Raw genomic sequence first — 24,023 nt, 5'->3', positions numbered from 1 at the left:
TCTTATTGTTATGATTGTTGAAAAAAGATGCGAGACACAAACACGAGACAAAGAAGGGTTCTTTGGCCAGATCTACTGTTCCCTTGTCAGTTTCTAAATCCGGTATAGCATCATTCAGAGCTTGGAGCATTTGGCCGGCTCAAAGACAAGCTTTGCTCGATTTCCTGTTTCGGGTGCTTTATTGTTGACGGCTCGAGGATAAAGAGTGGGTTGTACTCTGTACAAAGCTATACTGTATCATATAACCGACTCTTCGATGTCCAGTAAAGAATCCTGATACATGATGCAGAGATTCGAAGGGCCCTTTGAGGATGCGCTGTTTAAGGAGGATGTAGAAGGACATGTCCTCGTCGAGAAATGATTAAATATCCTCGGGCGAAATCCCATCGACCTGAATTCTCTCCATAACATTTTCTTCTTCTTCATCTATACGTACTTACCTCGAAGTAATCAACTATATCGAAGCAGTGCTCAGGTAGCGCAGCGTCTCCCATACGATCAATAAGACTATATCGACCACGACAACAGTCAATTCCGAAAAGCATCAGGATGCCTCCCAGAAGGACGGCGAGAAACCAGACCCCGAACAAGGGCCTGGCCCAGCAACAAGTCCAGCAACAAGTCCAGCAGCAGGCTCAACAGCAGGCCCAAGAGCAAGCCCAGAACCAGACTCAGAACCAGGCCCAAAACCAGGCCCAACCCCAAGAAGAAACCCCCGGCCAACCGAAAAAACTAAACACATACCAACTAATGAAGCAGCGCAAACACGTCGCCAAGCTCAAAGCCGCCGACCGCGGACCCCTCTCGGACGCCGAAATCAGAGCATTCACCAAGGCCATTGAGGACGGCAACGCGCTGCTCCAGCACGTCGCAGCCCAGGACCCGCAGCAAAGAGCCTACAAATGGCGGTACTACGACGGCGAGCGCGACGAGGACCAGGACGCGACGGGGACCCCCGTCGACCGCGAGTACGACTCGGATGGGACCGAGGAGGTGCCCCCGAGGCTCCGGCAGGAGTTCCGCGGGAAAATCAGGAGTTATGGCCCCGTTTCGCTGCTTCCAAAGGAGATACAGGAGGCGCATCTCTCGGCGGTGGAGGAGGCGCACCCGGGTGAGGTGGATAGGAGGGGGATTGAGCTCGAGCAGGACTATCCGACGATTGTCAAGACGCAGCCCGTGCTTGACGTGGAGGATAATAGGATTGCCCCCTGCGATCGGTGCAAGGTGAGTTATCTGATGATTATCCCGTGCAGCGGGATCCTTTCCGGCTGGCCCTTGAACAGTTGATTTCTCTGGTACTAACGATGATTGGCGTGGTGTAGGTCAAGAGTATCATATGCGACAAAACTGGGTGGGCATGCAGGGCCTGCGTGGTGCGCGATGTGGACTGCACCTTTACCCATCGGACAACACACCACACCATCCATCTGGCTCGGCAGCCCGACGATCCGCACAGGACGGATCCGAAGTTCCAGGGCTGGGAGCGGAAGCAGATCCGGTTCGCGACCAAATCCATGGTTCTCTTCCACGACATGCTGCAGACGACGGCCGAGCGGGCCCGCATCGCGGAGAACGCACTGGCGGCCAGCAACAGGCAGGAGGTGATGCAAGTCATCCAGCAGACGTCCGTCACCACTCGGGGGTTGCGCTCCGATCTCCGCAGGGCGCAGCTGGATTGTGCTAGGAAGGATGCGGAGATCGCAAACCTGCGTCTGCAGTTGCAGACCCTCCAGGACAAGGACACTGCGAGCACCAATGAACTCGGCGCACTGCGCACTGAGAACCAGAGGCTGAACGGGGAGATCTTCAGGATCCAGCAGGGGAACCCTGCAAGTACTGCAAGTACAGCCCCGCCACCCGGTGGAAAGAAGGTTAGGATCAGGGACCGGCGAGGAGAAAGAGAGCGCCTCAGGCAGAGGCGAGCGGAGCGAGAGGCTGCGGCTGCGGCTGCAGAGGCTGCAGAGGCTGCCGCTGCCCAGCCTGCTGCTCCTGCTCCTGCTCCTGTTATCGACCTCACCGGTGGGACGACGCAGCCGGCGAATCCATTCAGTTATGATCCGCAGCCAAGTGCTGGCCCTGTCGGCACACCCGAGCTGATGAGCGAAGATAATCTCAATCTCCTGCAGCAGGCGACATATGATTTCAGCCAGGCTCCGCAGCCCACTGCTCCACCACAAGAAACGCAGCAACAGCCCAATGATCCGTACGGAGGCCTGGATCCAGAACTCTTTGTGAACAACTCCTCGTCAGCCAACCCCGGCTATCAATTCGGGGAGCTCGACGAACAGGACTTTGTGCCAGACGACGCCTCTCCAGAGGAAATCGCACGACTCATTGAAGAACAGGACGCCGCCAACGCCCAGGCTGCAGGGCAAGGAAGGAACGCTAGTGAGTCACAGTTCTTCACAGAAGCGTACGGTGGAGCTGCAGCATCCCCGCAGGCCGAGAGCAGTGCGCAAGCCGCGCGAAGAGCCCAAGCCCAAGCCGGAGCCCGAGAAAGTACATTCGATGCATTCGCCGTGCCCACTGATATGCCCGACTGGGCAAATGAACCTACCGACGCGGCGGCTGCAAACGCACCTAGCGGGTATACGGCAGCCGGTGACCAGAACTGGCCTACGGGGGAGATGGATGAGACTGACCAGCAGATGGCTAGCATGATGCAGGGTTATAACCGGGACAGCCCTGGCTTTGACGCGGCAGTGGCTGAGGCGCAGCGTAATAGAGATGGGGATGGCGATGAGATGATGATGGATTAGGTGTATGGTTTGTTTGATTTTCAGTTGTTGTGGTGTATTGTTCTTGTATACTACGCTTGTGCCTGCATTGTACATTGTTTGTTCTTGTTCATATCGTGCGGCTCTTTGACAAAATATTTCGACATATAGATACATATCCAGCTGTACAAATAGTGAATCTGCATGTACTATCGAGATTAGTTGCCATATATTGTTGTGGAAGAGACGAAGTGGCACGAGTTAGGGCAGGGCCCCGGAAGCTCTCCAAGTCGCCCATACCTATATTATGTATCAGCAAATGTTTCAAAAGACGGGCATTCCCCTAGCCCCGGCAAACTCGTCTCTGCGGGCTTTCACAGAGGTACGACTCCGCTGGTAGAGGCTACTACTTAGTAGCTCTAGGCCGTCGCGATCAGGGGCGTTACACCGGAACCGGAGGGGGCGGACCCAGGGCTCCTCCCAATGGATCAGTGGCTTCTTGTGTCACAGCGTGAGTAGAGGGTGATGTGTCCACTGTTGTCGGTACTCTGCGCTTTGACCATGCTATGTAAGGGGGACAACAAGTCTTTTCGCAACTCTTCCACCTCAAAAAGTATTAATGCTGTGGCATCGCTCGACAGCATAACATTGCCTTTTGCCACAGCCAGAGGCCAGGAATGTTTGGTCCACCCAGGGTCATAACCGGTAGGCCTCGGCCAGTTGACTGACCGACATCACCACGTGGGCAAGTGAAGCTCTCAACTGTGGTTCGACTTTCCCTGTTCCTGGCCTGGTGTGCTTCTGGTTGAGGTGTGGACTGCGGCGAGTATGCACAGAGAGCATCGGACCCCAGCATCAGCCGCATACTACATGGGCTTGTTTGCGACGCCCCGGCCCCGGCCAGCCCTGATTGAAATTCCAGCTATATGTATGACCTCGCCTCCTCTCGATACCCGCAGCTAAAGTCATTGGATGTGCGAATAGCGACCAAGTGAATAAGCCTCCAGTATACACTAGTTTGCTCGGCCACAGCGATCAATTCCAGACACCCACGATGACCGGCACCAGCGAGACCCCCTCCAACGACCCGACCTCGCCGCCGGCACAGTCCAAATCCAAAGATACTGCAAGGGCCGGAAAAGAGGCGAGCAGTGCAGCCACCACCCCGTTCGACATGCTCAGCAAGTACATCTCCTTCCCAACCCTCGACCAAGAACAATGGTGGAAGGCAACAGGCCCCCTCCTATCCCGAATCCTCGCGGCCTCGGGGTACCCGCTCGACCAACAGTACCAGTACCTCACCTTCCACCACGCCCAGATCGTCCCCCGCCTCGGGCCCTACCCAGCACGATGGATCTCCGGCGTCACACGCAGCGGCCTCCCCATCGAGTTCAGCATGAACTACCAACAGCACGGCGGGGGGGATCCCATGGTTCGCATCGGGCTCGAGCCAGTCGACTCGTACTCCGGGACCGGCCGCGACCCGTTCAACCAGGCTCCAGCGGCCGACCTGCTTCACGCCCTGGCCAGACTGGGAATCAAGGGCTTTGACCCGCAGCTGTACTCGCTCTTCGCCGCGGAGCACACCCTAACCCCGTCCGACATCGCGGCTGTCAAGGATACGCTCCTGAAATCGCAGCACACCTTTGGCTTCGATTTCAAGGACAGTGGCATCGTGGTCAAGGGGTATACGTTCCCGGGTGCACGCGCAAAAGCGCGCGGGGTTCCCATCTGGGATCTCATCGCCGATACAGTCACACACGTCCGCGACGCCACCACCACCACTACCACCAACGACAGCAAGGGCAACCAACTCGACTGCACCGACGCCTTCTCCCTCATCCGCGACTACGTCTCTTCCAAGCCCGACCTCTACCACGACTTCACCCTCTTCTCCTGGGACTACATCGACCCCGCGGCGTCACGGCTCAAGTACTACTGCGTGTCATCCGACACAACCTGGGCGCGGGTCGAGGAGCTCTGGAGCCTAGGCGGGCGCGCGCAGAGCACCGCGCATACGCAGGGCCTACCGTACCTGCGAAAACTGTGGGAGATACTCGAGTTGCAGGAGGGGGCGCGGAGGTTCTGGGGCGAGGGGAGTTACTCGGATGATCGCGTCGAGGAGCAGCATCATGCGCCGATGACGTGGAATTATGAGATGCGGGGTGGGGAGAAGGTCCCATTGACCAAGTGTTATTTCCCGCTGTACGGGATGAATGATGCGGCTTGTGTGGGGAGGATCGCGAGGTTCTTTGAGTGGATGGGGTGGGCGGAGAGGGCGAGGGCGTTTGCGGGGGTCGTACGGGGGTTCTAGTACGTATTCTTTTTGTCTTCTTCTGTTCTCTGTTCTCCTCTCCCGAGCTCTTCGGCTGGGACCCCTCTGTCTGTGTGTCTGTCTGGGCATTGTGCTAATGAGTGTCCTCCCCGCTCCATCCAGCCCCGACCTCGACATCTCAAAGACAGCTCGGCTGATCCTGTGGGTATCGTTTGCGTACACCGAGAAGAGCGGCGTCTACCTCAGCGTCTACTTCCATCCGAGTCTGGACTACGACGAGAGGAAGAAGTAAATAGTACACCGATGGACAAGTCCGATATCCTGCGTTCGTTCTGGCCCATCTCGTGGATACACAAGACACGGTTTTATATGTCTCGGTCCAAGGTTCGAGCTCTAGTGTAGGTCCTGGAAAGATATTGGCAATGTCCCGCTCGTGGATCTAGTCTTTGTGGTGTAATCTGAGAAACGTACATGCAGCAACCATTCGAAATATTGTGCCCGTGAGGCGGGCCCTATGATTATTAACTACTACTTGGGACTATCTAAGTGGGCATTGCTGCTCTAGTACTTCCTACCTAAGAAACGACCAGCTGTCCAAGTCTCCTGGGCGCCGTCGCACCTTCCCTACTTGGTGGGGCACCACAGGGTGAGCCCCTTCCTCTTTAGCTGCTGGAACAACCCCATAAAACAAGAAGGCGCGAGCGGCTACAGTGCTTCAGGGTTCGGCAGGCACCCCACCATCCATTGCTCTTTCCTTCTTCTAGAGCGCATGGCAATTAGCCAGTGCGTACGGAGCAATTGGAGCCCTACTCCTCGAAAGATGTTCCAGACAGACAGGCCGAGATGCTCGCCACTGGTACCAAACACTAGACAGTTACCTAGGTACAGATCGCTATGCCTCGTGGAACGGGCTGAGGATGGGAATGTGTAGTCATCTCTTTCGGGTGCGAAACCTACTATCTACTAAGTAGCCATTAATACAGCGGGATAGCAAACTAGCATTGCCGTGTTCTCGAAAAACATGAGTCGACACCCAGTCCTCGGGATATTGGAGAGCTACTTATCCTAGATGTACCTAGTATACTCCGTAAACCCCCTCCACCTGCCGAAATCGAACCCACCAAATCGAACCTCCCAAACCCCGCGGTCTACCTAATCCTGCATCATCAACCGCACAAACTCCTCATCTACAACAAAATCACGCAACGGGTCAGTGAACACAGGCCAAAAAAACCAAATGACCTCGCCGGAAAGCAACGACACGACTTACAATCAATACTCCCATCCCCATTAACATCCGCCATGCGGAGCATCTCATCGACATCCGCGTCCGAAACATCGTCGCCGATCGAGCGCAGGACCCGCCGCAGCTCGTCGGCGCTAATCGTCCCGCTCTTGTCCTGGTCGAAGACGGCGAATGCTTCGCGGAGCTCGGCTTCCGGGTCGCTGTCTTTGACTTTGCGGGACATGAGGATTAGGAATTCTACAGCGGGTCATTGAGAGGTTAGTATGCGCCGAGGGAGCGTATGCGTTATGCGAGAGTGCTGGTTTGGGGCTTTGGAGAGCAAAGGGGCGATGTGTTGTGTACCGTCAAAATCAATCGTCCCCGTCCGATCGACGTCCAGCTCGTCGACGATATCCTGCAGCTCGGTGTCGGTGGGGTTCTGCCCGAGGGAGCGCATCACCTCGCCGAGTTCGGTGGCGGTGATGTCGCCTGCATGGTTAGAACGCTTTGATGGACTGGACTGTGGTGATATAGCCAAGACGTACCTGTGCCATCTTTATCCTATGTGGATTCAAGAGATGGTAAATCAGTATTCTGGCCTCGAATAGTGCGACGAGTTACCCCGCCCCCTCTCCTGCCCTTCTCCCTCTCTGCAACACAAGCAAGGAGCGTGTAACGTACAAAGACAGCAAAGACTTCTTTGAATTGGGCGATTTGGTCTTGAGTTAGGTGCTCGGCCTAGAAAAGATGTTAGGATGATGATTCAGATCTTCAATAGAGAGCGTACCATGGTTCCGACGATTGTGGTTGTTGACAAAGTTGGGTGCGGCTGAGGTTGGCGAGGCGGGGTTGAGGGGTCCAGGTGCGTGCACTGCCCACATGCCAAGAGCGTCGTCTGATGATCTACGCTTGCATCGCTCACCTACTCGCGATCTAGTCCCGTAGCGAGAACGGTGCAGAGAGGCTTATTTGGAGACTAGTTCTTGGATTCATTTGCCCGCCGCGTGATCTGGGGCAGCCTGCGCAGCGGTGGGCTAAACATCGTCGCTCGCACTGCTATACGCAGGTTAGTATGAGACACTCGAAACGGTGTGCGGGTACATTGGTCTAGATACAGGTAAGAAACCATACAAACATATTCCATGGCAGAGAATCAGCCCTTGCATTGGACGCGATCACCACGTACTCACTACTAGTAGTACTAACATCCTCTATCCTCTCCGCCATACTTAGCGTTCCAGTCTTCCAATACAGGCTGGAAATTGCATGTCGCAGATCATCCGTCCTCTGAGTTATAGAAACAACAATACGCTTGCTTTGCACCGTAAGCTCGAGGTATCGGCTCGCCCTGCTCAGATTGCCAATAAGCCAAGCTGCCCTAATAGGGCTCGCCCCTGAGCGGTGGGCGCGTGGCGGACAAAGCCTTGAAGCAGATGGATAGCCGGATGGCTCATTTGTTCATCTCGTCTCACCTGCGCAGCACTGTAGCTGAATAAGGGGCTTGTGGGGTAGCCGAGATATGAGACTAATACCGGTAAGTAGAAGGCATGCTGGCTGGTTTCAAACACTTTGGTTGTTCTGTCTCGGGCTGGTCATCACAGGATAATGCCCAAATTCGGCATCCAACGCTCCCACCACGAAGTCCCGTGGGGCTAGTCGTATCTAATTCTGAGTCTTCAAATGCAGACTATAGAAGAGAGTAGAGCAATAAGTCTGAGCCCATGGTTCAACCAAAGTCGCAAGGTCCTAGCACTATTATTGTACAAACAAGAAGGTGGTGTGGTCCAAATACATTTAGCACATTGGCGACTCGAGCAACAGAAGAAAATAAAGCAAATCCGGCACCGGGAATCGTGCAGCAAGTAGAATCATCCTTGTACTCAAAAGAACAACCGAAAGGGCCAGACTGATAGAATGATATCGAAATCAAAACGGAGTCTCGCGTACAATCTCAAACGGAATCCTCGCACCGATTGCCTCTGCAGCCTCCAAGCCGCTGCGAACACAGGCTTCAAGGAGGGGAAGTCCGGCGGATGCATATCCACCGGCGAGATAGATTCCATCTGTTCCGTTTTTCCAGGGCGCAACGTCATCAGTCGATGACTTCTTCTCCTTGTCAAAGACCGAGAGAAGGAGGTTGTGAGAGGCGGCTGTGGGGAGGGGGCGGACTAAGTGGATGACTTCCTTGTTGTCGTTGCCGCTGTTGCTTGCCTGAGGCTGCTGCTCTTTGTCTTCGTCCTCCCCTCCAAGCACTGAACAAGGCGAAACGGTAATGTCCATTCCAGCTGGGTGGTGATGGAGAGCACTGGTGACGGGACCGCGGATAGGATCAGTGCGAGTCATGAGGATAAGGTCCTCGCTGCCGCCGGAGCAGAATTCCTCATTCTCATTCTCCTTCTCGTTCACAACCCCTTTTTCAACGGTAATCCTCACCCTCCCCTCACTCAACCCCTCCGCAATTTTCCCAACACCAGAACACATCTTGCCCGCAGCCACAACCCCCGTTGCAAGGATAAGATGATCAAAGATCCACCCCCCATCCATATACTCCGGACACAAATCATCATACTCAAACCCCTCATCGTCAAGCCCCTTGAAGTACTTGCGGAACATCACACTAACTCTTTTATCGCCACGGTGGCCCCTGTATGGCTCTACACCGGTCACAACACAATAGAACTCCGGCCTGGTCTCAGCCGTAAGACGGTCCTGGAAGTCTGCCATGTCCGCGATAGTGTGGTGGTCTGCTCCCAGGGTGCGCCGGCGGTACTCGGTGATGTAGATTGCGGGGCAGAGGCGGAGGTCTGCGTGCGAGCAAGTTGAGACGGACGCGAAGAGCGGGAGGAGATACCAGTCGAGAAAGCCGTCGGGCAGGTGGATGCGGCGGGCGTAGTCTTGCAGAGTCTCGGTTTCGGTCTTGTGGTTGAACCCCTGGGCGCGCGGGGGGGGGAGGAAGACAGCGAGGGTGAACCAGAGGTAACACAGAAGGGCGAAGAGGTTTGCGCCAAAGGCGTTGAGAGCGAGACAGGGGAGGATTTGGTGGAAGTTGGAGAAGAAGGTGAGGTAGTGGTTTGGGTTCTCGGGGGCAGAGCCGGTGTTACTGGTGTTGTCGGTTCCATCGTGACTGTCGCTGGGGGAGCTGGTGCTACGCAAGAAGGAGTAGCGGAAGCGGTGGATCTTGGTCTCGATCTTAAGGTGATCAAGAAGATTGAAGAGGTTTGCGTGATAACCAGCTGAAAAGGTTCTCATGGGGATATTGACTGGAGGCGTGGACTTGTCCCTGGGCAGGATGGTTTCGCGGGAGAGGGCAAAGCCGTCGTGCTGTAGAGCGACCAACACATCAGTAACCGACTAGACGCAAACTCTGATTTTCACGACAAATAACAGACCTTTTCAAGGATTGTTACATCATAGCCATCATTCACCAACGCCCACGCTGCAACAAGGCCTGCTAGACCACTTCCAATAACAGCCACCTGGCCCCTGTTCTCCACCATCTTGCTCTGGGCGGCCATGATGGGAGTATCAGCTCCGGGGGTAAGCTGAAGTAGAGCTAGGATGGGAAGGGAAACGAGGATGGGAGCATGAAGGTAGTCAACTGGAGCTAGAAATACTGAAAGGTCAAGTTCGTCTCGCTTAATGTTGTGTGGGATGGTGAATGCAGAGTGAATGAGAAGAAAAAAAAATTCACAACACAACAACAATAACGGGGGTCAAATGCTGCCTGTATAGACCACACAGTAAACCCAATCCTGCACCGTTGAGGCAGAAACCCCTTGGAAACCCTTTTAAAGGGAATGGCCATCTTCTGGCAGTGATACATAGAGCCATACCATTAGTTTCCAGTTAGGCCAGTACAGCTTCACACCAAGAGAAAGACAGAATGTAATCTGAACATAGCTTTAGCTCCATCCATCCGGGTAATGACTCTTTGTTCATTTTCAACCACTCTCTTCCCCACCTTGGGAGCCTTCTTCTTCAATTCATCGCTAGCAGTTCGGATCGCGTAGAGCACCTTACCTATGAAGGCTCCTGCGGCAGAGAAGGGATATTCGAAGAAGACGCCGACAGTCTTTCCAAAGATCTCTACGTTGCTAAACACAAACAATCCACCCCCTGCAGCTCCCCCCATTCCGTTCATCACGTCCTACTGCGGGAATACGACTCAGTTGGGCTTGTGCCTACCCAACGATTGTCTCGCCCACAACATGCGCGGCAAGAGCCCCTGTGGGTAACACCATGATTCTTTATTTGATATTGGACAACACTGTACAGTCCTAGTCGCAGCGGCAGGAAAATATCAGCTATGTACAAACAACGCTAATGCTTATCCAGAACAATTATCCAAAAGACTCATCAATCCGACATCAACCACTCAGGAACTGCATCCTCATCCTCCGGATCCTCCGACAACAGCGAACCCTCATTGTCTTCAGACTGCGGAGACACCACCTCCACAGATTCTGAAGGAGCCCGTGACTGTGTTTGAGAAGGAGCACGCGAGAGCATCTCGACGCTCGGAGACGCCGAGTCGTTCACCGAGGAGTCGACAACAATGGGAGGTTCGGCTGACACGGAGGCAGAGGCGGAGGCGGAGGCGGGCACAGAAGCGGAATCATTCACTGATGATGTGACTGAGATCGCGGCTGCTGCGGAGGTTCCTGGGGCTATTCGCTCATGGAGCCAAGATTGCGTTGCGGGGTCCGGTTTTGTGTGTGTTTCGGGAGTATCTGGCGTTTGTCGCGGGACGACGATGAGGTTGTATTTGGGGCGGGAGATTCTGGGGCTGTGGCTGAGCTTTGGATTTCGGTAGAGAGTGTCTTGTATGAAGCCTCCTCCTGTTAAGTCGTCGGGTACTGCAATTAGCGGGTCTTTGCCCTTGGTGTTAGTGTGCAAGCGGTCCAGATTGTCAGCTGTCGAGCTGCCCCCATCGCCATAACCGTCGTCCGACTCGGGAAGGAATCCTCCGCCCATCTCATCAGCCGGCATGTTCGCACTCTTGATTCCCGTGTATTCAGGCGGATTCGCCATCTCGTCATCAGATTCAGGAAGAAACCCGCCACCCATTTCGTCGGCATCACTCTGCTGTACCGCAGCGCTATCTTTCTCATCCGCTTCGCCCTCAACAACATACCCCTTTACCCGCTCCGCGATTCTCAGTTTCAGCAGGAAATGCTTCCACAATCTCAGAACCTCGGCAGCCCTCTGCTCCTGCTCGTCCTGAAACTTCTCATCCTCAAAACATCTGATAACCTCGACAACAGCTTCCTTGTACTCACTGGCAACGACTACTCCATTGAACACAGCAGTGCCGTGCCGGCCCTTGAAGTTAAATCCCGTCACCGCATCCGCATAGTCGATTCCTAGTGTCCGTGCAGCACGTGCGGCTTCGACGTGTGGGATGTGCACGCCGCCGGGAGGCACCATGCTCGGGACATATACGTCCAGGTTTCCGTATGCATTCTTCGGTATTCGTCCCTTGACAACGGGTGGTGGCTTGTAGACTTCTGTTTGGAAGAAAGCGTACAGTGCCGTTTCCTCGGCCATGTCGGCGTCTTCGTCGTCGTCAATGTTTACTGCCTTGCTCCGCGCTGGTATACGCTTCAGAGCTTGTTCGCCCAGTTTGATATCTCGGCCCAGACGATACCATTTATTCGCGCTTCGGAGGACATGTACATCAGACCGACGGTAAACCGGCTCCATCGTCGGGCTTTTGGCACCGGATTTTCCCAGGCTAACATGGCCGGTCACTCGTTTCGGAAATATAACCTCGTTGCGACGGAGGTGGCGTTCAAGCGCATAGATAGGATGGTCTCTAAAATCCTGTACGTTCCGTGGCATGGGCTCTGAAGCAGTTTTTGCCGTTAACTCACCGATTTCAACTTCATCGCGGTCCTCCAAGAACGGTTTTTCGAAGAACCGGAGGGCTCGTCCCCACCAAGCCTCGCCATTTTTAGTTGACTCGACGCGATTCTTGCGGATCTTGGCGTTGAAGACCTTCGTGTATCGGCGCGTCACGTCTCTCGCGGAAGCGTCTTCCTCAAAGGCAACAACGTAGCTAAGGAGGTTACATGGGTCGGTCGCGGGTGGTTCGAGCTTGTGCGGTTTTGCGAGGGTTTTTGTCACCATGGGGTCTATTACGACCCATTTCTGAAAGGCTTCGTTGAAAGCTTCCACCCAGAAGACGGGATATGATGACTCGCGTAGAGGGGCAGGCCCTTGTACAATTAGCTAGGCACCACAGTTCGGCGTGGAGAACATACTGCTGGTAGGGGCATTCTGCGCTCGCGCGGGCTTGAATCCCGGCCGACCGAGCCTCCTAATGGGAGAAGGTCGGGGAGACGAGTCCACGTTAGATTTGCCTTCAGTCGCAGAATCATGGTCATCCGACGAAATAACGATAGCGTACCGCTCTGGCTTGGTGGGGATCTCTCGTGTCGTCCCAGAAAACGGAAGTGGCTGGAGGGAGCAAACCAGCCTGGCCTCGACTGCCGCGGACCGCAAGAGTGCGCAGAATAACTGTGCGCCGAAATCTCTCGAGCCGTGCATTGCTCGGGCTTGTTCTCGAAAGTCTTCTATGTCGAGGAAGACTTCGGCATCGGACATGATAGCTTCCTATGCGGGTTTAGCAGTGGCTCCAGAACCACTAAAGGGGGTATTACTATTTTCCGCTTGAGAGCATCGGGGTCATCGGACCAGTGCGCACGCTTGAGACCGGGTTTCGTTACTCGGAATCTCCGGTGGAAAATATCACCAGCCTGGTTGAGTCCATCGAGGAACATGGCCGACCTGGTATGCTGTGGCTTGTTCTCCGGTGGATTGAGTTGCGAGATTACGTGCTTCGAAAGCATTCTTTTGAGGAATCCCTACAGAATCAAAATTATACACATGGAACCTCGAGGATTTATGGATGCAACGCACCTGTATTTCTTCATCGTTGCACCACAGGTTACGTCGCTGCACATGAGACAAAAGGCAGAGCAGGTGCGTCTTATGGACATCGAGCCTGATCTTCCTTTCCGCGGCAGTTACAGGTTTGCGCCGGACGACTCGCCGCTTCTGGCCCTCCTGCTGACCGAGCGTTATCTGCAACGGTTCGTCGTCATCTCCGGAGACGGGTCCTGCCGCGCCAGGGATTGCAGGTTGTTGGATATCGACCTCTTCCCATTCCATGTCCGATTCATCCGAGCCCTCCGACGGTGAGTTATATACAATCTGCGGTCTCTTCGCGGTATCCCCTTCCGCCCCTGCAGCATTCTCCATTGTGTTGGTCGCAACTCGCCCTTCGCCGGACGTCGCCCTGTATCCCGCCGGTTTGAACCGCTTACTCGGTCTGTCATCTTCCAGAGCTCCATCATCTCGAGCGTCGGCCTCGGCGAGCATGTCGCGGTAGACTTCAGGGATGTCTTCGTCGTCGGCTTGTCGTCTCGAGCGGGCGCTGCGGGGTGCTCCGCGCCTCGCGGGGCGGGCTGAGCGCGTCCTGGACGACATTTCGATACCGTTTGCGTCGCAGCATGGAGGCGCTGGGCGCGACACTGCTGACGGTGGAGGAGAACACGAGGGAAGGGTTTGATGGCCGAGCGCTGTCGTTGAAAGAGAGGTGACGCGACTTGAGCTCGTAATGACTCAGGGTCATGTGACTAACGCGTGACGTAAGGTCGGTCCTTATATTCTGTTTTGGGCTTAGCGCGCTTTTCTCGAGCCCTGACTCCTGAGGCAGCAGAGGTAACAACAAGCTTGCTGATTTTGCAGTGTTTAGTCCTTTTTCTGTTTCTTGTTCCTGGTTGACTCCTGTCCAAATTATCTCATATGAACAATACTCTTTCTCCCTCTTACTCTAGTCTTTGTGAGAGTCCTCCACTATATCCTTGATACATGCACCTCCTGACCAGAGTATATATTGTGTCATTGATTCACTACCACATAATATTCAAGCTTCTCGTACATGACTTCTTGCTCATCAAATCCCAAATCCCGAAACACCCCTTGAATACGCCCAATCACGTTCTGATCCTCTCCAAAGACGTACTCCTCATCCTTCCACCACCACCTTCTCCGCGCTCCGTTATCCAACAGCATACGTGCAATAGCAGGAGACTGCTCTAATGCTACCGCAAGCGGAGACCTATTCTTCCCCTTATACTGGCCCCTGGGCAAGGGATGGCGACCATGCGCATTTGCATTGACATCAGCACCATGCTGCACAAGCAGCCTAGCGGACTCGACAGCCTGCTCCTTGATCGCCGCATGGAGCAGCGTTTTCCAGTTGTGCACACCAGCCCTGCGCTCATTAGGATCGAACCCATATTCCAAAAGCAGCTTCAAAATGGTGTATCTCGTGGTTTTCTCCCAACAGTCCTGTATCGCGAGCCACAGCGGCCCCTTTCTCCGAGGCTTCGAATTGAATACCCGGGCATCGTCGCGAGCCAAGCACCACCGGACGGTTTCCAGCTCTCCACACCGCACAGCGTGGCATAGGATATTAGGGAATGCGTCCGGCCCGTCGTACGCGGGAGCCAGAGCTTCGAGGCTGTCTACCTTGTGTATTGTACTGTATAGCGCTCTCCAGGCCTCCTTCCACGTACTCGTATGGATCCGTCCGTCGTACGTGAATTCATAGCTCGGCTTCTCCAGCCAACATCTAATCGCAGCAAGGTTGTTATGGCTTGCCGCGAAGCGAACCGCGTTCGTTACGCCCCCCGACATGATCATCTCCAAAGGGCATTTGTGGTCGAGTAAAACACAGATAATACATTTACTCCCAACTTTCGCAGCGACGTCCAATGCACGGACTTCAAGGCGGTAGCTGTGCCTTGTCAGCGAATCGACTCCTCTGCCGAGCTCCAGCAGATGAGCCAGCTCCGCTGCATCCCCGCGTACAATCGCACTCGTTGCGCGGGCAATAGCGATTGTGCTCTCAAGCGACTCGTACGCCATGTATCTCCTTGAGTCCCAGTCCTGGGTTATGAAGGACGCGCGTTTCATGCTGTGCAGGCTTTTGAATCCTGGTTCGGGGTTCTCGCTGAATAGATCCTTAGGCCGGATGCTGGACCACATGACCGTGTCGATTAGCGCTGATATTAGGCCATCCTTCTCTTTCTGGGACAGCGTGGCGACAGAGTGGTGTGATAAGAGATCGTGCACAACACCTGAGAAGAAGCAGGGTTCTGTGTCATGGTGGTCGAGTTTAGATTGGACAAACGTGCGTTTGTAGGGGAATTCCGACCACCGGGTATAGACTAGGTCGTTCTCCTCGAAATGAGGACTATACTGAATGAGCGGATCGAGTTCAGTAGCGAAGACGTCTAGATTGCCGGTTAGCCACCCGTGTCCGAAATAATAAACCAGGGAGGTGCTGACATACAACTCACTAGCCTCGCCCGTAATAACTCCCTAACAGGCAAAGCGTCGACCATATGCCGTAGGATGAGTCGCAGAACCTCTATTGGGACTCGCATACTGTGCATATCGTTCGGATTCTTGTCCTTGCTGCCGATTTCCCGCTGATGGTCAAGAGAAGAATCAATTTGCGGTCAATTGTGTGGTTGCGTTGAGAACAAGGTGAGTCAGAAGCTTGGCTTTTGCCGCGCCACAGATCGCGAGGTTACATTTGCCGAGCCAGCCCTAACTGGATTCGAGATCTCACTCCAGAGCCGCAACTCGGCATCGGATCATCGATTCAAAGTGCAATGATTGAGGCGAGCGTTAATCGATTTAGTATATGCCTATTGGGGAGAAGAGGTGCTTTTAGGTAACAAGGCTTATGAATCTAGAGCTGGTCCTGAAGCCTGCAAACAGTTGCGCGCTATATATACCTAGGATAAAGCGCCGTGGTGTGCACTCGCATTTCACGACGGTCTCTACTAACGCTCGAGACCCTCTTAAATCGACTGGAGGATATGCGGGGCAGATCATCCCACAAGTCATATGCGAGTGTCAGCAAAACTGGGTAGTTTAGATCTGGACCAGAATGAGTCTCTTGTGCTACCGGTCCCGATCCGCGCGACTGGGGACACCCAGTTACCATCCATACGTTTATCTCCCCTCCACCTCCTCAACAACCGCCGCCTGCGCAAGAATATCCTTCCTCTCCTTGATCATCTCAATATCCACCTCGGGGCTCGCCACCCACCGACTCCCCGGAACAAGCAGCGGCGAATTCGTAAAGAGATCATCCATAACCTCGAGCGAGATGCCCTTGGTCTCCGGCAGAAACAGATAAAAGAAGAGCGCATTCGTAAAGTCACACACGATAAACAGCAGATAGTACCGCCAGCCGATCTTCTCGAGCGCAATGGGCGTGACCTCGGCAATCATGGTATTAAACGCAAACGAAACCATCGTCGCCAGCGAAATGCCCTTGGCGCGCGTCGCCGTATTGAAGATCTCGGCGGGGATAATCCAACTCATCGTCCCGGACGCGCAGAAGCAGAAATTAAACACCCACGTGCTGCAGACGATGAACGCCCAGTGCGCGGACGTGTTGGTGGATTCCGGCGGGTAGATGGACATGAGGGCGGCGCCGACGGTGAACGCGACGCCGCAGGCGATGTTCCCTCCGATTTGCAGGGGCCGTCGGCCGACGCGGTCGATGAGGAAGAAGAAGATGAATTGGGCGACTTCGCCAATGATCGAGTTTATGCCTTGGTAGAGGAGCGTTTGCGAGGTGGAGATGCCGATCTGCGCGAAGATTGCGGGGGAGAAGTATTGGATTGCCGAGACGCCGGTCCTGGTTTTATCGTTAGCATAGGATGCGTTGGAGATGTTGGGTTGATGGACGGGACGTACATCTGGGAGGAGGCCTGGCAGGCACATGCGATGATGATCCGACGGGTGTTGGCTCGATTCGCAAAGAGCTCCTTGTACGATTTCGCCCCGTGCTGGTGCTCCTCCTCGACCTGCTGCTTGATGAGTTCAAACTCGGCGAGGACATACGGATCCGCGACGTTGCCGTTGGCATGCAGCGTAGCCAGATTCTTGAGTCCCTCTTCGTGGCGGTCATGGTCAATCAGCCAGCGAGGGGACTCGGGGAAGAAGAAGATACACGAGGCGAGTCCGATGGCAGGGACGATCTGCAGTCCGAGGCTGTCTCATCTCATTAGCTAGTCGCAGTAGCTGCTCAGAAGGGAAAACGTACGGCAACCTCCACTGAACACTATTCCCCGTATCCGACCAGCGATGCTCACACCCGTACCCAATCCACGACGCCGACAGCGCGCCAATCCCCAGCATCGTCTGCTGCAACGAACCCAAAACACCACGGATCCGCGCATGCGCAATCTCCGCCTGGAACATGGGGACTACCTCGACGAGGATCCCAATCCCGAATCCCGAGAAGATCCGCGAGAAATAAAGCATGCCATGGTTAACAGCTGCAGTCTGGAGGACACCGCCGATGATGAAGAGGACAGAGCCCAGGGCGAGCGTGGTGCGGCGGCCCAGGGGGTCAGTGAAACCGGCTCCATACGCACCGAAAAAGGCGCCAGCTGTAAACAGGGCGACGACGGTCCCGGCTACATGGCTTCGGCCGTTGACGAATTTCTCGATGAACGAGTCCGAGGCGACGACTGAGGCGATGATGCCGAGGTCGTATCCGTATAGGAATGAGCCGAAGGATGCAAACAGGGCGACGAGGAACTGGTATAGTTTTGGGTTCATGCGACCCATCTTGTCGATCTATCAATTGATGGACCACAATATTTTGATTTGGTCTACCGAGACAGAAAGCCTGGGGACCCCAGATGGGACATATCTGGGGATGCTTCATATAGAGAAGCAAGCGGGTGGCTGGCGCCGTGATTGGTGGAAGTCCTGGTTCGTATACCAAGCTGCATTGGGGAATCCTCCGATGGGAGCTAGAACGGACTGGGGTATATCCCGTGGCCATATGCCTGAGTAGGTTAGTTGATGCATACCCCTGTCATCATGTTGCGGGCATTTGCCGTCCTGGCGCTCGGTACTTGAGGGGTACCCCAGTCGCGCCGATCGGTTCCGGTGGGACAGAGCCCCATTCCTGTCGAGATCTGGGCCAAGTCCTGTGGACGATCAGATGCGGCTTATGGCCTGATCCCTCTCCACATATCCTCCGAGATCTATTCGGCAGCGAGCTTTGAGGTTAGCTTGGGGCCGTCGGGAAGGGGCCAACTACCAACAGCTCATACGAAAGCGCCTAAATCACCAGCGTCCGGCGTCATGAGTCATGTTGCTTATCAGTATCCCCTGCAAAGCCCACCAATACTCGCAATTGGGGCGCTCATCAGGAGCGCGATAAGTATGGCTTGATTATCTAAATGTAGAGACTCCTAGTGAATGTAGGATAATAAGAGTAGGCCTGCTTTGCACACTACCTCTACCCCATGAGAATATATAGAAAGATGAACAGCAGAAAGCCATCTCTAGTATGACAGCTTCTTTATACCAATCACCACAAAATGATCTACAAAACCGAATTAACGCCATAAAAATTCTCAAAATACCCATCAACAACCCCCCAAACCCCAAACCCAAGCAGCACATAAAACACCCGAATCCAAAACCCAATATAGTGGTACTGCGCGATAAAATCGCCCCGATTCACCCACGGAAACGGCTTCGCGGGGATAGGTTTACCAAGGAATTCGCATAGTGGACCCCAGCCATCGCGCACGTGGAACTCGAGGACCTTGCGCCCGCGCCTTTGGGCCTGCCCCCGGACCAGCGCGTTGTGGGCAATGTATGTTGCGGTGAGCTGGTCTTTGTCTTTCCAGTGCCGGCCTGTCCAGATGTTGAGTGTTGTGCGGAGGAGGTGCATGTAGGGGCGCATGTACGTCTGGGTTGGTTAGTGAGGGTATGCAGTACGGACAGAAGGGAGGTTGTCATACATAGTCAAAAAGCTCGAGAAGTCGCCAGCGCTTCATATTCAGGACTTTGTAGAAGGCCCGCTCCATGGAGGGCAGCCACTCGTCCACGTCGCGCGTCGTAAGGATGATTTGCGCGTCCGGGTATGCGTCCATGAGTTCTTCGGCGAAGAGAATTGACGGGATATCTGTTACAGCCTGCGCGGGTTAACAATTGGCTCGTCAAAGATTATACAAGACTGATTCGCGAGGATTGGGGAAACACAAGGGGTCCGTACATCATACCGCCAAAGCATCTTGTCAAAGTCCTCCCCCTTGTACTCCTCTCCGAGTTCATAATACCTGGCAACGATGGCCTCTTGCCAATGCTTGAGGGAGAGGTTGCGGTGATCGAGAGCGGCCTCGGCCATGTGGTAGCAGTTGTAGCCGAGTTCGTTAAGGGCGGTATATAACGCTGTCCATTGGTTAGAATATTCATGAGATTCTAGCTTCGACAATAAGTGGGAGGGAAACAGGTCATACACATGGTCCCTGTTCGGGGCATTCCCAGAGCGAGGACTTTCATCTCGCTTTGGCGCCGGGGGATGTGGTTGTAGTCGTGGGGGCGGTCGAGGCGGGGGTAGGGCGTCGTTGGGAAGGGGAGTGGGACGGCCATTTTGCTATGTTGGGTAAATGAGAAATAATCTTGTTGGGAGGTGTAGTATAGCTTAAACCTCAGTATATAACTGGTGTGGATCAACTTGTTATGTTGTTGTGGAGCTGTTTCAGGTATTTATGGACAAAGAGAGTGTAACAAACAAAAGTCGATGCTGCGGGGGCGACACAGGTAACAATGGCTCTGCGGCCCATTCTTGGCCTGTGTCTTTGTCTCAAGTAGTAAGTGGTCTTGCAACGTAGAATCTCGGGTCTGTATGGTGGAAATAGAGCTCCTACTGGAGAATTATTAGCGATCTTCAAGACCTCCAGATCTACGAAGGTTTTTAGCAAGTTTCATATTCTATGCTCAGATATTATCATTCGCACCAACAGCTAATACAGGCAGAAAAGAAAGGAACATAGCGAACCAGTCCAAATACTAGGATCCGACCATGGTCTCAGGTTCTGAATTTGATACATCCTAACGTATTAGATCTGCCATGTGGAGTTTCGACATACAGTACATATGATATTACCACAAGGTCCTGCAGTACCTATGATAAAGATGAGTGATGTTTTGCCAAACGCTTTTGATATCCCCACCTCTAAATTTTTGTCGCCGAGTAAAGTGGACGAATACTACTGTTAAGACTACCCTTTAGATTACTCTCCACGGCCAACTCATCCTATGCCGTTTTCCATGTCTGATTGTCTGCGTCGTTTGTTTCTGAGGCGTGAGCACACTGCAGAGCAACCCCTAACATGCCACTGTCGAGCTTCCGCTGTTTCCTCCCTATCGTCAGTACCTGGCTCCTTGTCATCATCAGATCCTTTGTGCCGAGTCGAGGGGGGAATCTGTTTCCACATGCTCTTGACGTATTCCGGGAGTCCAAAACACATCCAGAAGAGAATGAGTATGACAATGAGTGTGGCAATCATCGCAATCACTGAGCCAGGTAATATCAGCTTACTTGTCCCTTTGATTGATCTTTGCCAGCGGCGTGATACTTGCCTTCTACCTCGAGGACCCACGAGGCGCCAAAGTGCTCGCCAGGGTCCCTGTCCAGCTCTTTCATTGGCAAAGCCAATACCTGTCCGATGAAGGAGAGAGGCAACTTATTCATTTAGGATTGTCGGAACCAAGCAGATGCGGGTGGTCAGGACGTACAAAACACACAGTGACAGCCGTGAAGACAAATAGAACACGAGACTGTCTTGATTCCTCGCGTGCATCATCGATGATCGATTCCCTTTGCCAGATATCAAGGAGGGTAATAAGCTGGCGCCATTGGCTGGTAATTAGTAGTATACAGAAGTCTACAATTGGTTAGGCACGCACCGAACTCTGAACGCTGCTCGCGTTTTGTTCCAGCCGGTTGAACCGTTCCAGTGGATGGTGCATATATTTGGCCTCATCCGCCCTGTCAGGACCATCCGTTTCAGATCTCCATCGGAGGATGCTCGTCATGACGAGGGCCTGATCATTCAATACTCGTTTGATTATGCCAATCTCGTCCACAACGTCGCTGATCTTCTTGAGTATACCTGCGCCTCTGTGAACCTGGAGGTGAATGTTCTTGTTGGCTGAGCCGACTGACGTTTCGAATTCCTCGTAGCATTTGGTGACTTCGTTAGACTATGCCATGTCAGTAATAGTTGGTGCTAAAGCCCAATGAAGGTAACATACCGCCTCTGCAATGGTCTGATCGAATGCATCGAAAGTTGTGTAAGACTTGCCTTTGGACACATACCACGAGTCTTGTATGTAATTCACACAAGTGTCTGCTATTTTAGAAATCGCATCATCGACTGTTGTACAGAACTGTAGTTCTCTTCGGACCTTGTCAAACATCGACTGGCCGCATGGTGCATCCCATCTTTCTGGGTATGCCGAAATGATGGTATCTGTAAAGATGTCAGGAGGTCTTCGAGCCAGGGGTTGTCTGGGGGGTTAACCCCAATTTGACGCAACTGACGCTCATCAAGCTTCCATAACCAAAGCTGTGGAACCATCAGCATTTTTGTCCGAATCGGGCCATCATTCTCCTGGTCAGCACTGGCTGAAGGCGCGGCTGACTTTTCGTTCTTCAGTGTTCTCCAAAGTAAATGTTCCCTTGCACCTTCTCTAGATTTGGGTACCGCTTGTCCTAATAAGCGTCTGGTGCTGGCAGGTGTTGACGATTCCGCTTCTGCAAGGGCCCTCTTGCCCTCCAGATACACAGTGAGAACCTGACTCTGGTCGCGCCTTTTCAAATCATCAGTCTCTAGAAAGTCATAGCTTGACTCGTCCAACGTCCGGGGGAAATGTAGCCTGCAGCAATCGTCATCGTAGCTACCCTGTAGTTTTCTCATTGTTTGGATGTGCGTTTGATTTCTTTCATCTCTGTTTCCTCTGACCCCATTCCCGATTCCCACGCGTGTCATCTCTGTGATGCTGTAGTCCACGTCGATAAAAGGCAGCTATGTGGTCAGATCTCCAGATAGCCTGCGAGAGGGGTAGATGTGTTGACCTACAACTAACGAGACTCTGTGGGGTGCCTGCTTTCCGGGGCTATCTTTAAACTTTTGTCCTGCTGTCAGTAATTGCATGGGTTATGACTGCACAAGATATAGCGAGATTGGGGACCTTACCACAAGCCCAGGCTGCCGATAACCTGCTACTAGCCCAGTTTCATTGAATGTTTCCGAGATGAAGCGCTTGATATCAGCGCTGTCGCCCAGATGGTTTGCCCCGGAAGCTGCACTATCGTTGTCTGTCCGAGGGAGGCTCAAATTACCGTGCGCGGTAATTCTGGCGATGGCCTCAATCAAGTGCTACACTGAGGTTAAGCTTCCGCCTGAAATCCATGGCCGGGGGTTCTTACATCTATCCATAGTTTCTGATCACACGTTAGCCTCCACGAAGATTCCGGGGCAAGGGGTAGCATACAACTGTGAATGGTAGGTGAATCCACCTAGGACCACTAGCCAATTTGAAGCCGTTTAGTAAAGCGTCACTATATAGCATATCGTACACTGTCGGTGTGGCCCTGGTCAACTGGCGGCACGTCACATCCCCTGGTGTGGAACTTTCATCTTCTGGCTCTGCTAGCGGAGAGCAGCTGACGCGCGGCTTACCACAGTCATCATACTCGGACGATTTGAAGTTTTCCTTGGCGTCTACTGGGGTTTTGATGTACCAGAAGGAGCCTCGGAATTCCGCACAGACCTCCCTACGTACAGGGTGCGTTTCAAAAGGCCGAGCCTGTTGGTATAGCAGCCGAAACTTTGGTTTCTGACTTGTCCTGGACGCATTAAACAGGTTCTCGAACGAGTCATGATATTCACGATCCGCTGCAAGTGCTTCTGGTGTCGCCCCATCCTTATCAACTGCAGTCGGATCTCCGCCAGCGTTGTATAGAGTTCTGGCCAGAAGATACTCGTCGTTGGCAACAGCTTTATGGAGTGGGGTCTTTCTCTCGTAATCTTGGGCATTGGGATCTGCTCCTGCCTCGAGGAGGCGATCGACTATTTGCGACTGGAGCTGGCGGACCCTGTGAAGAGGGGTGTTGCCATGATAGTCTCGGGAGTTGGGGTCTGCGCCCGCAGACAGAAGGTTCGAAACCATCGCCAGTGCCGTAGGAGGGCTGTCTTGAATGGCATCGAGGGCGAGATAGATGGTTGCGCCCACGTCGGGAACCACTGCATTGACTTCGGCGCCGTTGTCAATGAGTCTAAGCGCATTCTCTACCGCTCGACTGTTCACAGCTCGATGAAGAGGGAGCCATTGGGTGGCATCCCTCATATTGACATCAGCGCCATGGTGGATCAGAGCTGTGATGATCTCAGGTGCGTTTTCACACCTTGAATTAGCTGCAATATGCAGAGCAGCCCAGCCCTCTAGGTTTCTCGCATTCGTGTTGGGATTGGTGGAGAGGATGAGGGTGACAATTGGGAGGGAGTTTCTCTTTGCTGCATCGTGTAGAATGTGCCTTTCTTCAAGCCGGTTGTGTTGACGGTCTGCAGCAAAAGATCCAAGCTTCATGAAGCTTCTTTGAAAACTGTGTTCGTCTTCGTCTTGAATAGCGTCCTCCATTTGACGGACAACCGCCGAAACTACATCTCGAGTTAGCCTACGGCCACATGCTCAGAAGACGAATCATTCCCTTACGCGTGTCGGCCATTTCTCTGCTCATACTGTTAAAGCTGGTTGAGCTAAAGTGTAAGCCTAAGCAAAGGAGTATTGCGAAAGAAGCATGAAAAGCCAGGACCAAGTGACATCCAACTAGGTAACTAAGTAACTCCGTAAGGATGAACCTGTTGATAAGGATGATGTTGGTGTTTAGAAGAAGAGG

The 24,023-nt window shown here is 53.6% G+C and overlaps 10 protein-coding genes across 10 annotated transcripts; 2 read left to right on the top strand and 8 right to left on the bottom strand.

Moving 5' to 3' along the window:
• Window positions 1-549: 549 nt before the first annotated feature.
• Window positions 550-2,759, top strand: BJX68DRAFT_262490 (Zn(II)2Cys6 transcription factor domain-containing protein; the record flags this gene model as incomplete). The annotated part of the gene is made up of 2 exons (XM_071044460.1): window positions 550-1,224; window positions 1,323-2,759. The coding sequence occupies 2 exons, from the start codon at window positions 550-552 to the stop codon at window positions 2,757-2,759; spliced, it is 2,112 nt and encodes a 703-aa protein (XP_070903935.1).
• Window positions 2,760-3,771: 1,012 nt separating this feature from the next.
• Window positions 3,772-5,284, top strand: BJX68DRAFT_262489 (tryptophan dimethylallyltransferase-domain-containing protein; the record flags this gene model as incomplete). The annotated part of the gene is made up of 2 exons (XM_071044459.1): window positions 3,772-5,030; window positions 5,155-5,284. 2 exons carry the CDS (start codon window positions 3,772-3,774, stop codon window positions 5,282-5,284), a joined length of 1,389 nt encoding a protein of 462 aa, XP_070903934.1.
• Window positions 5,285-5,670: 386 nt separating this feature from the next.
• BJX68DRAFT_227576 (uncharacterized protein) lies at window positions 5,671-7,027 on the bottom strand. Its single transcript, XM_071038699.1, has 6 exons — window positions 7,005-7,027; window positions 6,899-6,955; window positions 6,763-6,778; window positions 6,581-6,706; window positions 6,263-6,475; window positions 5,671-6,179 (listed from the first exon to the last, which is right to left on the bottom strand). Exons 1-6 carry the CDS (start codon window positions 7,005-7,007, stop codon window positions 6,145-6,147), a joined length of 450 nt encoding a protein of 149 aa, XP_070903933.1. The 5' UTR covers window positions 7,008-7,027; the 3' UTR covers window positions 5,671-6,144.
• Window positions 7,028-7,929: 902 nt separating this feature from the next.
• BJX68DRAFT_227574 (uncharacterized protein) lies at window positions 7,930-8,504 on the bottom strand. Its single transcript, XM_071038698.1, has one exon. The coding sequence runs from the start codon at window positions 8,495-8,497 to the stop codon at window positions 8,144-8,146; it is 354 nt and encodes a 117-aa protein (XP_070903932.1). The 5' UTR covers window positions 8,498-8,504; the 3' UTR covers window positions 7,930-8,143.
• Window positions 8,465-9,602, bottom strand: BJX68DRAFT_144427 (uncharacterized protein). Its single transcript, XM_071036543.1, has 2 exons — window positions 8,848-9,602; window positions 8,465-8,639 (listed from the first exon to the last, which is right to left on the bottom strand). The coding sequence occupies exons 1-2, from the start codon at window positions 9,464-9,466 to the stop codon at window positions 8,620-8,622; spliced, it is 639 nt and encodes a 212-aa protein (XP_070903931.1). The 5' UTR covers window positions 9,467-9,602; the 3' UTR covers window positions 8,465-8,619.
• A 971-nt stretch (window positions 9,603-10,573) lies between these two features.
• Window positions 10,574-13,708, bottom strand: BJX68DRAFT_262487 (putative DNA repair protein Rad4; the record flags this gene model as incomplete). Its single annotated transcript, XM_071044458.1, has 4 exons — window positions 10,574-12,435; window positions 12,481-12,832; window positions 12,880-13,083; window positions 13,139-13,708. The coding sequence occupies 4 exons, from the start codon at window positions 13,706-13,708 to the stop codon at window positions 10,574-10,576; spliced, it is 2,988 nt and encodes a 995-aa protein (XP_070903930.1).
• A 218-nt stretch (window positions 13,709-13,926) lies between these two features.
• BJX68DRAFT_227570 (ankyrin repeat domain-containing protein) lies at window positions 13,927-15,894 on the bottom strand. The gene is made up of 3 exons (XM_071038697.1): window positions 15,857-15,894; window positions 15,582-15,778; window positions 13,927-15,522 (listed from the first exon to the last, which is right to left on the bottom strand). The coding sequence occupies exons 2-3, from the start codon at window positions 15,682-15,684 to the stop codon at window positions 14,123-14,125; spliced, it is 1,503 nt and encodes a 500-aa protein (XP_070903929.1). The 5' UTR covers window positions 15,685-15,778; window positions 15,857-15,894; the 3' UTR covers window positions 13,927-14,122.
• A 358-nt stretch (window positions 15,895-16,252) lies between these two features.
• BJX68DRAFT_277644 (sugar porter family MFS transporter) lies at window positions 16,253-17,884 on the bottom strand (the record flags this gene model as incomplete). The annotated part of the gene is made up of 3 exons (XM_071048371.1): window positions 16,253-16,946; window positions 17,006-17,302; window positions 17,355-17,884. 3 exons carry the CDS (start codon window positions 17,882-17,884, stop codon window positions 16,253-16,255), a joined length of 1,521 nt encoding a protein of 506 aa, XP_070903928.1.
• A 769-nt stretch (window positions 17,885-18,653) lies between these two features.
• On the bottom strand, window positions 18,654-19,708 carry BJX68DRAFT_262484 (sulfotransferase family protein; the record flags this gene model as incomplete). The annotated part of the gene is made up of 4 exons (XM_071044457.1): window positions 18,654-19,025; window positions 19,078-19,251; window positions 19,332-19,507; window positions 19,576-19,708. 4 exons carry the CDS (start codon window positions 19,706-19,708, stop codon window positions 18,654-18,656), a joined length of 855 nt encoding a protein of 284 aa, XP_070903927.1.
• Window positions 19,709-20,651: 943 nt separating this feature from the next.
• Window positions 20,652-23,852, bottom strand: BJX68DRAFT_262483 (uncharacterized protein; the record flags this gene model as incomplete). The annotated part of the gene is made up of 10 exons (XM_071044456.1): window positions 20,652-20,804; window positions 20,858-20,968; window positions 21,029-21,325; window positions 21,377-21,594; window positions 21,666-22,149; window positions 22,204-22,251; window positions 22,321-22,503; window positions 22,554-22,568; window positions 22,619-23,784; window positions 23,840-23,852. 10 exons carry the CDS (start codon window positions 23,850-23,852, stop codon window positions 20,652-20,654), a joined length of 2,688 nt encoding a protein of 895 aa, XP_070903926.1.
• Between the last annotated feature and the right edge of the window lie 171 nt (window positions 23,853-24,023).

The sequence above is a fragment of the Aspergillus pseudodeflectus genome (genome assembly GCF_044049435.1).
Source record: "Aspergillus pseudodeflectus strain CBS 756.74 chromosome Unknown BJX68scaffold_4, whole genome shotgun sequence".
In the NCBI taxonomy this organism is placed as follows: domain Eukaryota; kingdom Fungi; phylum Ascomycota; class Eurotiomycetes; order Eurotiales; family Aspergillaceae; genus Aspergillus; species Aspergillus pseudodeflectus.
The sequence above is the reverse complement of the archived record's forward strand: the minus strand, read 5'-3'. Positions and strand labels throughout refer to the sequence as shown.

Excerpts from the sequence above, each read along its gene's own strand:
- BJX68DRAFT_227576 (XM_071038699.1), bottom strand. Across the intron at positions 6,476-6,580 it reads GGGGACGATTGATTTTGACG|AATTCCTAATCCTCATGTCC; the intron begins GTACACAACACA and ends GACCCGCTGTAG. Across the intron at positions 6,180-6,262 it reads TGGGGATGGGAGTATTGATT|ATGAGGAGTTTGTGCGGTTG; the intron begins GTAAGTCGTGTC and ends ATTTTGTTGTAG.
- BJX68DRAFT_227574 (XM_071038698.1), bottom strand. The coding sequence starts at position 8,497 with ATGGACATTACCGTTTCGCCTTGTTCAGTGCTTGGAGGGGAGGACGAA.
- BJX68DRAFT_144427 (XM_071036543.1), bottom strand. The coding sequence starts at position 9,466 with ATGAGAACCTTTTCAGCTGGTTATCACGCAAACCTCTTCAATCTTCTT. Across the intron at positions 8,640-8,847 it reads ATACAGGGGCCACCGTGGCG|CGTTGAAAAAGGGGTTGTGA; the intron begins ATAAAAGAGTTA and ends GGTGAGGATTAC.
- BJX68DRAFT_227570 (XM_071038697.1), bottom strand. The coding sequence starts at position 15,684 with ATGCACAGTATGCGAGTCCCAATAGAGGTTCTGCGACTCATCCTACGG. Across the intron at positions 15,523-15,581 it reads ACGGGCGAGGCTAGTGAGTT|ACGTCTTCGCTACTGAACTC; the intron begins GTATGTCAGCAC and ends CCGGCAATCTAG.